Source organism: Sesamum indicum, linkage group LG9 (genome assembly GCF_026168435.1).
Source record: "Sesamum indicum cultivar Baizhima isolate 11 linkage group LG9, ASM2616843v1, whole genome shotgun sequence".
Lineage (NCBI taxonomy): Eukaryota > Viridiplantae > Streptophyta > Magnoliopsida > Lamiales > Pedaliaceae > Sesamum > Sesamum indicum.
Genome location: NC_142665.1, coordinates 7,445,979 through 7,458,279, shown reverse-complemented (window position 1 = coordinate 7,458,279; position 12,301 = coordinate 7,445,979). Strand labels below are relative to the sequence as shown.

The 12,301-nt window shown below is 33.5% G+C and overlaps 1 protein-coding gene across 3 annotated transcripts; it reads right to left on the bottom strand.

The window, feature by feature from the left end:
• Positions 1-2,901: 2,901 nt before the first annotated feature.
• LHW (transcription factor-like protein) lies at positions 2,902-9,188 on the bottom strand. 3 transcript variants are annotated; one of them, XM_088885233.1, is made up of 11 exons: positions 8,419-9,188; positions 7,418-7,639; positions 7,227-7,308; positions 6,866-6,907; positions 6,713-6,772; positions 5,612-6,197; positions 4,524-5,470; positions 4,322-4,423; positions 3,939-4,079; positions 3,682-3,807; positions 2,902-3,556 (listed from the first exon to the last, which is right to left on the bottom strand). In XM_088885233.1, exons 1-11 carry the CDS (start codon positions 8,511-8,513, stop codon positions 3,371-3,373), a joined length of 2,589 nt encoding a protein of 862 aa, XP_088741359.1. In that variant the 5' UTR covers positions 8,514-9,188; the 3' UTR covers positions 2,902-3,370. The 3 variants fall into 3 exon arrangements, with proteins under 3 accessions (XP_088741359.1, XP_088741360.1, XP_088741358.1); XM_088885234.1 differs by having other exon boundaries at positions 4,524-5,233; positions 8,419-9,185; XM_088885232.1 differs by having other exon boundaries at positions 4,524-6,197; positions 8,419-9,187.
• Positions 9,189-12,301: the final 3,113 nt, after the last annotated feature.

Here is a 12,301-nt window from a genome sequence, read left to right as displayed (position 1 = left end):
GAGAAGATTTTACAAGTTCCTCTCGAATATCACATATTTTAAGGAGACTATTCCATTTTTCAAGAGTTCCTTAACCACACCATGTCTAATGGCTATTTGGGAGTTACAATTCAATAAGACTAACATAGATGACCCCCCCACAATAGTAAATATCCTAGCAAGTTCTTGACATGTTATTTCAAGAGGTGTAAATTCAGATTCCATAATACAGCGAATAATACAAGTTTGTTTTGTAGATCTCCATGAAAGAGATTTCCACCTAAAAGTGAACAGTACCCACTAATAGAACTCACTTCATCACTATCTGTTACCTAGTTTGTATCATAAAAACCTTCTAACTCAATACAAAAATTGGTAAAATTCATAGTACCTTTTAGGTCTTAACAGACAACGAAGTTCACTCCAATATTTGTTTGGAATTATGAGTATAGCGAATTAATCTACTAACAACATATGTATGTCAGGTGTAGCGTAACTCATGAGAAACATAACACATTCTATCATTTTTGCATATTCGCTTGTGAGACACATCATTATTATTCTTTCAAAGACTTGTTAGGTTCATAAGGCGTTCTCATTGGTATTTCATCAAAACAATCAAATCTCTTTAGTATTTTTTTCAATGTAGTGTAATCGAAATACTGTAAATTCATTTTCAATTTCTTTACTTTAACACCAAGGACCACATCAACTTCACCTAAAGGGAGAGAATTCATGTTTGATTTTGAAAGGTTGAGCCTTATTTATAGCTAAGGCTCAAATAATTTGACCAGATTTCTGGCAATTCTGATAAAGATATCTTATCTGAAGACTAGTCTATTAGGAACAAGAAAAGATATATACACAAAGATCTTAAATCAGAGAAAAAGATAAGCTCGCTAGCTTATTAATTTGGATAAAAGAATAAGCTCGGCTATTTTGAAAACATATGATTTTGGTGGAAAATTACAATTTACGTCCCATAACTTATTCTATTTGCGATTTTGATCTTATTATTTTACTATTCAACATATTTAGTCCTACAAGTCCAAAAAAATTGCGATTCACGTCATATTACTCATTTTCGTTAAATTAAGAACACGTGAAGTGGAACATTTTTTTGAAGTTATAAGACTATTTTTTATCGTATCTACGACTTTGGTTTAGGCAGTGTTGTTCTCCACCTCAAGTTACAATATTGAGGCAATGGAATCAGAGCCTTAAATAGTATTGTTTTAGACATGTCAATTTTGTCCATTTTAGGATTTGGGAGATACTATATAAATATATACTACATTGGACATGATGCCTCGTATCTGCCTCCCTTCACTTCCAATTTTCCTACAACAGCAAATTAGTATATATCTCTTACATGCAAAACTTTTCGTGTTGACATTCTGACAGCGACTCTCAAAGCTCCATTCAAATGCATGCAGCATAGATCCACGAATACGACGTTACTCCTAACAAGAAATAAAGGGATTTCTTCCTAATTTGTCAAAATAGAAACAAGAATTTGTGCTTGATCTCTTGATCATCATACACATTACCTACATGTGATACAGAAAGTAGGCAAATTAGTCTCTTTATAAAAAATAAAATAGGAATTTATCCCCCTTATTGTTTAAAAAAGATGCAAAATACCCCCTTCACGTGAGTGGTGTTGTGTACGTGCATTTAGTGCGACTTTGCTTCATCTTTCACTATAAAATGACCGTATATCCTTAATTATAAATTATTAGATCTTGTCTTATATATGCCAATGGTTCGGATCTAATAAACAAATCGATGGTTTATTTTATTTCTGATTCAAATCAACAGTTTATATTTGATATCACATTCATCTAAATTAAATCAATGGCTCAAATTTACTATAAATTTATAAAATTATAAAAATAAATTTATATAATGAATAATATAAATTTTTGCCTTTTAAATTATTTGTATTTTTTATATTTTTATAAATTTTATATGTAAATATTTTATATGAGACTAAATTTCAATCGTTGATTTGAAAAGATAAGGTATTGGCCAAAGATTAAGTAACATATGATTTGGACAGTAGATTACTGTAGAAAAAAGTATGAACAGTTGATTTATATTATATAAGATCCAACGATTGTAAAAAAAAAAAGGTAAAAAAGAAAAACAAAAATTCATGCATGCACAACACCACTCATATGAAGGGGGTATTTTGTATCTTTTTAAACATTTAGGAGGATAAATTGCTGTTTTATTTTTCACAAGAGAGCTAATTGTCTATTTCCTATATCACATATATGTAAATTACAATTTGCCACATCCCTTCATGATACATACCATGGCCTCAGTTATTTTAATATTATTAAAAGATAAATTATAAAACTAATGCAAGTTTGAAAAAGTTTAGAAAAAATAGGGCAAGTTGCTATCTGAGATGATGACTTGTTTGATTTTGATATTGATTTCTTTTGAAATTTCTTGGAGTCGTGACTCCAAGTTATTTTTTATTGTCTATTGATGTCTATCCTTGAAAAAATTGATTATTTAGTAATTTGATCATTCATTAAAAAGAAAAAGACAAGAAAACTATTTAGTGGATGATTAGACTAATATAGTTATTTAGTGCAAGTTTTCTATCTGTGTTGGAAAAAATGCAAGCAACCCTGTTTTCCTTTCCTACATTTGATTAACAGGGACTATTCTCTTTTGAAACCGTTAGAAATAAAAATTATTTAATATTAATATTTTTCCACGTATCCCGTCATAGAAATCCTAGACGTGAAACTTTGGGTGGTAACAAGATTCGAACCAATAGCTTGATCTATCTGACTTTAATACCATGTTAAATAATATTTAAAAATTTTAGTAATTAAAAAGAATCACTTAATATTAATATCTTAACAAAAGTACACTGCAAGATGACGATTGAACAAAGACCAATGAGGAAAAATCGAACAGAAATTGAAGACAAAAGAAAGTCCAGAAAATCTTACATTAATGAGAAAGAAGTGTAAAATGAAGAAGCAATTGTCCTAATTATCACACCCCATCCTTACTATACATTAGTAGATCAAGAAACTGCTGCAAACCAAGATGACACCTTGCTCTCTATTTCCTTATCCACCTGCGCATCAATCCAAGTACTAGAACTAGTAGTGTAACACAAGGATAAAACAGACAACTACTTAGTACTTCCAATTACAAGTTACGGTTGATAATGCATGATCAGACCCTCGAAGCAGTTCCTTTGCCGAATTCTGTCTAGGCTGCTGCAAACCAAACATCAGCAACAGTTTTGCTCGCGGACGAAGTCATGGATCGGAACAACAAATGTTATTTCAGAAGAAATGTTAGTCATGGTGAGCCTCTGATTCGCCCGCTCGTAACATATCTTGGACATATCTAGTCATCAACTTGATTGCTGTGAACTATGGATTCTACCGGTTGCAGTAACCGAGGCAGCTTGGTGAAAATGTTGAACCCTCATGTTGTCGCAGCTAATGTCATTGGGTTGTGGAATATCGGCTGTTGCGTTTTGCTCTAAGAGGCGAACTAATGAGAGGAATATCTCCATCCTCGTAACATCCCTATTAGCCTGTTAGAGAAAGTGCAGTTAACAGCTTATTTGCATAGCATAAAGAAGCATCAACGTTTCCGTTCTCTGCAAAAAGTATTAACATATCCAATTCAATGATATGCACATTTTCTTGTTGACTTTACCTCTACAGCAAAGCGTGCCCATATCTTGTTATTTCGAGTTTCCATGAGCCCTTTTAAGATTGTTAATCCCAGTCCTCTAATTATATCAGCTATTTCTAAGAACAAGCCTCTTTCTTCACAGAGCATCTGCAACAAAGGAAAAGCATGAGAAAAAGAATAAAACATCTGAGGATGTAATAATGGCGTGTCTTGTGTAGAAGAAAGGCAAATGCATTTTGTTTCCAGATGTTGAGTGTTTGACGGATGGTTGCAATTACCTCCACAAGCATTTGATGGGGCTGATTTAGATCCTCGACTATGATTGGGCAGACCATAGATTGTGATCCTACTTCATAGGCCCATGTTGCTCCTCCTTCAAAATTATCTTTCAAAACCAAACCACCATCCTTGCTAATAATCTGAAACTCAATGAAAAAAGACATATAAGATGTTCCTTTTATTTCCATACTTCACTTTGCAACAGTAGTTGATTTGTCCACTTGGATGAACCTTACAGAGGAGCTAATGCCACTTTCTATGTATTTCTAATCGAATAATTTATTCAGATGGCTGACGTAATATTACATATGCAGCTATGACTTCTTCTCTTACAGCAATTCACACATTCGACATAGTTAAGGTTTAAAATAGTATTTCGCACCTTGGACCCCATAGTTTGCTTTAGCTTGTCAGCGTGCTTTGTGACACTTTGCAGGAAAAGCATATGTTTGATAGTACGTTCCAGAAGAGCGTCGATGCTACACTGTTAACAAAACAAGACATATATAAGTGGGACAAGCCATGTGCAAGAATTATCTTATCACAACATGATTAAAAGAAAAGAGAAAAAAGGGAAGTATCACCTTTGCCCCATTAGGCACAATTTCCCTTAATTCCTTCACACGATCTTGGATCATTTGGCGATCTTTTGGCCTAGGTCTTGGATTCTCACCCGGTTTGAGCCTCTTACGGTTTGTTTTACTCGTTTCATTTGCTTTCTTAGAATATCCAGTAGACGCGCTGTTGTTCTGTTTCGAGTTATGACCATTTTCGATCCATGAATCATACACGTTACTACACTGGGAATAGGCTCCTGAGTGCTCTTTGGAAGAACCAGTTCTCAATGAGAAAGAGCTCATTGCCCCTGCTTTTGCCAGATACTTGGGAATGCCCAATAACTCTCCGTTCGCATGATCAGAAATCCCAAACTGTCCACACGGGAGCAAAGCCTTGTGGGCCGACAAACTACCCATATTACTCAACGTTGTGCTGCACGAAACATTGTCATCCAATGTCTGCTTAGCAGAGGGATGAACCTTAGAGACCACAGCATCCAGGAGATGGTCAGTTCCAGTTGAGGAGAAAATCCCACTTTCTGAGTTCCCTTGGCTAGTAGAATGTATTTCTGAAGAAGCCAGACTCGTTTTACATGCAGAATGATTCTTATCCCAGTTATGCGTACTTGTGGCTGGTCCATTGCTCAGACAACTATTCCAGCTATGACTGAGCATTTTGTTCTTAAAGTCAGCACCCAAAATATCGAACAAATCATCTCCTGATTGAGGTTGGGCGCCTGAATCATTGTAATTGGTATTAGTAACTGGATCAATTTTCTGCTTTCTGTAATCTTCAACAAAACCAGGAATGAGCTCAGCCATGTTCAGATGCTCATTATCTCGAGTCAGAGGAATATCATGAGCATCAATTGCATTTTGTTCTATCTTGTCCTTACAGGGATATAAGTCACTTTGGGCAACCTTCTCGTTCATGTGATAATGTTCAGTACCAGAGCAATAAGTAAGCAAAGAATCTGTTGTCAAATGGTCAACAGAATCAGAGAAAGAAGCCTCTGTTTTAGTCAGATTCAAATTTTTAAGCCCGCTTGAAGTTGGATTCTTGGAAATGATATTTTCACAGGGTTTCTTGGTACCATTTGAAAAAGAATCTGTACCTGACAGGGGATTCATATATGCGCCTTCACATAGTCCATTTGCTTCAACAGATGGGAGCCCGACAAAACCTTCATTTGAACCGGAATTTATGGACCTAGGGATGTGTGGAGAAGAATTTTGATTTGTCCACGTATCTAAATTTGATGGGATAACTTCAGCTTTAACCACTCCGTTCATAAATTGGTTTGTCCGACACTTTACTGCTCGAGCAACTTTGGCTTCCTCGTGGAGACCATGAGGCATAAAACGAGATGAGCTTGAGTTTGAAGCTTGCAAAGCTGCACCAGGACGCATCTCGTTCTGGATTTCACCAGTTAAAGAATATGACATTTGACTATTAAACACAGAAGATTGAGCTGAGCATCCAACATATCTAAAACTGTCAGCGGATAAAGAAGAGGCATTCATCATATTTGATTCAAGAGGCAATTCGCCTGGAGTGGAATATGCAGTACATAAGGGAACCCCAATTGTCGGAGCGCGTTCGTTTGCTACATAAATTTCAGGTTGCAAGACACCAGGCACACATCCCAGCTGATGCACTAATGACAACACATCATTCACGAATCCCATATTCTCCAGAATCTGAAATAGCAAAAATGATGTTTGACTCAACAGAATCAGCAGCCGAAGGCTTAAAAATATATATGGCAAAGTCTTAAGATGATTTCATGACATTCTAACGAATAAGGCTGCCGAAACATCAAGGACATGGTAAAAGCAAAGTAACTTTCCTCTTAGACATGTAAGAAATTCATCAAAGAGATACTATTAAGGAGTTGGTGATATTGTCAACCTTAGTAATTTGAACGCCATACAATCAGAGAATACAGATTATAGGCTAAAAGTTATATATTGCTTTAGTGCAGATAAAAGTTAAACGTGCTAAGTCAACGACATTTTCCAATGGCTATTCAAACTTCTCTGTGAATGTCACTAGGGCATCTCTCAAATTCCAAGCAAATATGGAAGTCAATGACTTACAACAAACAATGTAACCTTGCCTTTAACCATCATAAATTATACCGACAAGGAAACTTGTGCTCAGCTACTTAAGATTGTTTATATTTCAACAGGGATAATTAAAAGAAATAACTTACTGTTAAGTATGAACCAAATTGAACTACGCCATGTGGAAGAACGGGGATAACTGCAAGAGTCTGATACAAGGAAAAAATAAGAAACAGAGTTAATTAAACAACGAAATCTAGATGACATAGATAACCACCACAAAGGTATGTCAATCTTCAAACCTGCATGCCAGCTGAAAATTGTTGACAGACCTCATTTTGAACCTGGAAGACCAACAAAAATACAAGAGGTTTATGCCTATCAAGGCAAGAAAAGAACTCTCAACATTATTTCTCAAAATTGTTTGATTTCTGTATTAGGATTTCCATAAATAATCTAATATATGCAAGTTTTTGAAGCATCTGTTACAACTAAAATGAGCTTACAGGCTTAACTTATCATGGAAGATGGAAGAACTGTTCATATTGTAATGGTTTAATGTTAAAACTTGAGGTAAAATGCCAAAAGTTAGCATCACATTATGGAACTTTAAGTTTTTAAGAATTCAATACAGTTGGATCCTACACAAGGATCCTAAAATACCTCTGGTGGATAGGCTTCTTTATAATAATTTTCAGATAGTATCCACTGATGGTTTCCGGTAAATGCAACCCTTCCAACCAACCTGAGAAACAAAATCAGACAATTAACTTAAATTAACTTAAGTATGTTCAGTGAAACTTCTTACAATCTCAAGGACAGGAAACATGCCAAGTTAAGCATAAATTGCTTACCCTTGTCCTACAATTTTGACATGATTGTCCATCATCATCTCATTCACAAGCAAATGCACCTTATTCCCTGCTGGAATATTGTGCTGTGAGTGAAGAGTTTCAGCGAAAACGCAAGAAGCATCGTAGCCTTGAAAAGAAATTTCTGGATTCCCATTTCCAGAAATCCCTGCAAGCCCGGAACATGATGGTGGCCCATAATAACATTCTTCCCAAATTAAAAGCCTGTCAAACCAAAAATTTAGCTCATTGTTAACAAGACAAAATCTTTATTCAGAAGATTAGAACTCATGGTGAAAAGGTTCAAAAAGTGGGAAACAGAATCCAGAAACACAGGGGAAATGTTGCAGAAGAAGGTTAGTACACATAGATGCAAACAATAAGGACAACAACAGAAATCAACAAAGCCATGCACAGGATATCATAGCAGTATATAGGTTTTTATCAGATTAAAACAAATATATTGTATACTTTCCCCTAAGATTCTCCAAGACAAATTGAATGGACCAACCAGAAAAGTCCAAACTTAGAGAAAAAGAAAGTTGTATGATCACAAGGCCAAAAAGGGAGGGGGGAAGAAGAAGACAACCATATCTAATAAATCTGTAATCTGGTCAAAACAGAAAAAGGGCAAATTAAAGGAGTTGAATATAGTCTGTTTGCTTGCACTTGACTCTTTTTTTGCTAGGGCACAAAAGAATGAAGAACTTCATCTTTTGTTCTCTCATTTGCTCTCCTTTATAAGTGGTCAGCACAAAATTCCAAGAAGAGAGAGAGAGAGAGATTGTTTCCAACAAAAATTAACCAAAAGCAACTGAAAAGAGCACACATCAAACAGTGACATTTTTACCAGAAGGCCAGAAAATTAACAGAAAACAAAAGTGGGGAATATATGTCACCATAGAAATACTGAAATGAAATCTAACTTTACTCTTTTTTATTTTCCTCATTAACCAAAAATCAAAAACAAAAGAAACTATAAGTGAATTTTTCTCAACTCTTACTTTGGGTTTTGGCATCCAAATTTCCAGAAAACAGCATAAGACCACTGGTTGACTCCACAAAGAGTCTTCAAAGCCTCTTTCAACAAGTACCCCATCACAACAATTTAATGGAGCAGCAGCAGAATATGAATATTCTTGAAGAATGTATCTATATATGAAAGATATACCGAAAGATTCACTTGAGGACCTGAGAGGACAGAGGAATATAAGATTATTCCTCCCTGAGGGAAAACATACTTCTTTCTCCTCAATATAGCAAGAGGGCCTTAGCCTAACTTCCTCTGCAAGACCCACGCCCTGCCTGTTTTGTTCTCAACCCACCACTCCTTTTCCTCTCTGGATCCAAATTCCCAGCTATCATTCTCTTGCAACCCATTCTTGAGAGAGAAAAGGAAAAGAAAGTGAAAATGAGAGAAGGAAACTGGAGAGAAGTGGAAAAAGAATTCTCTTTTTCCCAGCTGAACAAGGGAAAAAAAACTAGGAGAGTTCTACACTATCCCACAAGCTTTAAGCTCGCAGTTAACAGCAACAACAACTTTCTCCATTCTCAAACGCACAAAAAATGTAAGCTTGAAGACTTGTTTTTTGATAGAATTGTAATTCTTGGAGTAAAGAACAGAGCTTTATGTCTCTGTAGTGTGAAAGAACATGTATATGTCGCTCTGAGTGTGTGTTTTCAGTGTGTGTGGTTGAAGTTTTGGTTTTCTGGGCTCTCTTTGTTCTCCTTTTTAGTGGGGCAAGCTGAGTATGAATGATGCCTCTGATGCTGCTTTTCCTTTTGTTACACTATTGCAGAGGGAGAGTGGGGCCAGTGTGCTAAAATGCGCCATGATGATTAATCAATGAGAGGAGGGTGCTGGAAACAGGGCTGGACTTTGGGTAGAATTGCCATGGCTGCCACTCTACCCCTTTGTGTGTAGGGTGGGGGGATGGGGGGGGGAGGGGGTGTACTTTTCTGGTTTTATTCAACTAAATTCAGGGGGATTTAGGGCAGTCAGAAATTTTTTGTAGCTGTGTTTTGGGACTGCACAAAGAATCTTGGAATTGGTTCAGTCAAGAATTGTCCCCTTTAAATTATCTCCCAACAAAAACTAAATCTTGAGATACAAAAATTTGGTCATGATCCTAAATTTGGGTTTAACTATTAGTTTATTTTTAATAGTAATATTTATTTTTTTGGAGTTATTAATTAATTTAAATATTTAATATTTTACTTATTTTAATGTTGCAATAATATATTTATTTATTTGAAAATATAAACATATTTTCAAAAAAATCATACAAAAATTTGAAATTCCTAAAAAGTTTCAAAACCAACTCAAATAATAAAAGAATACATCGCAATTTTTTCCAAATATTTTTTAATTCTAAATTTCTTTCCCCAAATATTATAAAGAAAAATCTTATCATTATTATGCATGATATACATTTTTCAAAACATGATATGTTTTTATATAAATGAAATATTATATTTAAATCCAGACATTTCAATAATCTAGTCAAATACACCTCTTAATTTTATTAAATCGTATAATCATAAGTTACCACCAAAATAATAAATCAATCAATTCAATTCGAGTTATGTTAAGTGATTTTAAAATCAACCATTCATAAAAAATCCCATACCACACATGATGCCAACTTCACTCCAAGTCCAGTACGAATTCTCGATAATCAATAGAAATTTACAATTCAATTCAAATATAAGTCACAATTCAGTCAGAGCAAACATATAATTACTTATGAAATTCGTACGTAATCATTTTGAAATAAAAAAGAAGCTAAAAATAGATTAGGCACTTAATTAGCTTAGGACTAAAGTTTTGACAATAATACATATGAATTAATTCTTAGTAAAAATAGAACAAAATCCATAAAAAAATAACTTTCAAACTAGAAATAGTCAATAGTATCCACTATAATCTATTGAAGTTGCTTCCAAACAAAGACTGTATGTAGTTCCAAAATTGCCACTTACATGGAGAAGTCGCATTCAGAAGTAGGATTCAGTGATTCAGAGGGTTGTACCCTGGAAAAAGGGTTATTGCCCACTAGAGGAAGTTGCTCTCCTCATCTCAAAAACTCATTATTACCCCTCATAATTTCAATTATATTACACAAAAATTATATATATCATTTATTTTTTAATTAATTACACTTTGGACTCCTCCTTTCTATTTTTTTAAATATTTTAAAATTACACTTATATCCCAAAATTCTTTCTTTGCACTTAACACCCTTTCGTTATGATTTGGACAAAAATACATAATTTTTTTTTAATTTGCCCATTATTCAACTTGTTTACGTATATTTTTATATTTATAAAGAGATAAATATAATATATATATAGAATGAGATTAATATCATTATAGTTTTTTCTTTATAAATATAAAATTATTACAAGAAAATGTTAAACAATAGGTAAAATTAAAAATTTATGTAATTTTTTTGCTAACGTCGTCATCTTTTGTCCACTCTAACGAAAGGGGATCAGGTGCAAACAGTGAATTTTTTAAAGAATCATAATACAATTTTAAAACTTTTTTGGAAGAAAGTATAAATTTTATACTTTTACAAAAGGTCTAAATATAATTAATTCTTTATTTTTTTAAAAAAATATATATATATATAAATATAAATTAGGTCTGAAAACATAAAATTATGTCAACCATATCACATTAAAGACAAGTTCTACCTTATACGATATAACGTAATTCAAATTATTCAATATTTTTATATTCAATTCAAATTTAAAAAAAAAAAGAAAAAGAAAAAGGAGTAGGGTATTAGGAAAAACAGAAGTCTTTCCTCTAACGTGGGGTACGTGTCCGAGCAGGACGGTAGTCCCACTTGGACCATGACGCTCATCTTTATATACTTTTATTTTATTATTTGGTAGGTAATCTAAATTAATATTGTAATAAAATTGGACATCCATTTGGAAATTTCAAAATTATAATCTAAAATAAAAATATTAAGGACTCAGATTCGGATTTGGATCATGATTAGAAGTCAATGATGTCCGTTTTTGTTTTCTAGCATGAGGGTACACTTGCTCTACTATTTATTTTATTTAATTCCTATTTTAAATTTTATTGTGACTGTTTGGCTCATGATTTGGTACCAAAATTTGACTTTCTTTTTAAATAAATGGGTATAGTTGAGCATACCATGCAAATGTGGGTGCTCATATATAGTGTGAAATAAAAGATTAAATAAGTTTGAATTATGTAATTATTTATTGGTGAGTTAGTATATCATTATTTACTGATGTAACGTCGAAAAAAGAGAGAGTTACGTACCGACATAGCTAATTACTTTTTAATGTCAGCTTGAAATACATATACACATTAGTGATATTTCTCAAAATTTTTTAGGCGATTATTTTTCAATACTCAAATCAAAATTAATTTAAGGTATGTCGGTGCACAGAGCTGCAATTCGGGATTTAAAATTGCATAATTCAAGTTAGACCATATGGCATCGAATCAACTTTGATACGAACTCGTTTTTAAGTACGTAGTAAACAATCATATTTTGATTGTAAAAAATGATTATGATCCGTTCTGTATAACGATAGATTTGTGGTAACGGGCTCGTCTTTTGAATAGTAATTAAAGATCAAACGCGACGTCGTCGTAAAAATGCTTCAATGATCACAATTAATATGAACTGTTGTATTGGTTGTCTTTCGGCGACTTTTAATCAATTAAAAACAAAAATAACTTTCTTATCCTAAAAATCAGAGTCAATATGTGATTAATCATCGACAATTTTTTTTTTTAATATAATTGAAACTATATGTGATTAAATTATATATCTTTGATGGGTGAGCTTTTTCTTAATAATTACTCATGAGATGAAAATTGAGAAGTAACAAGAC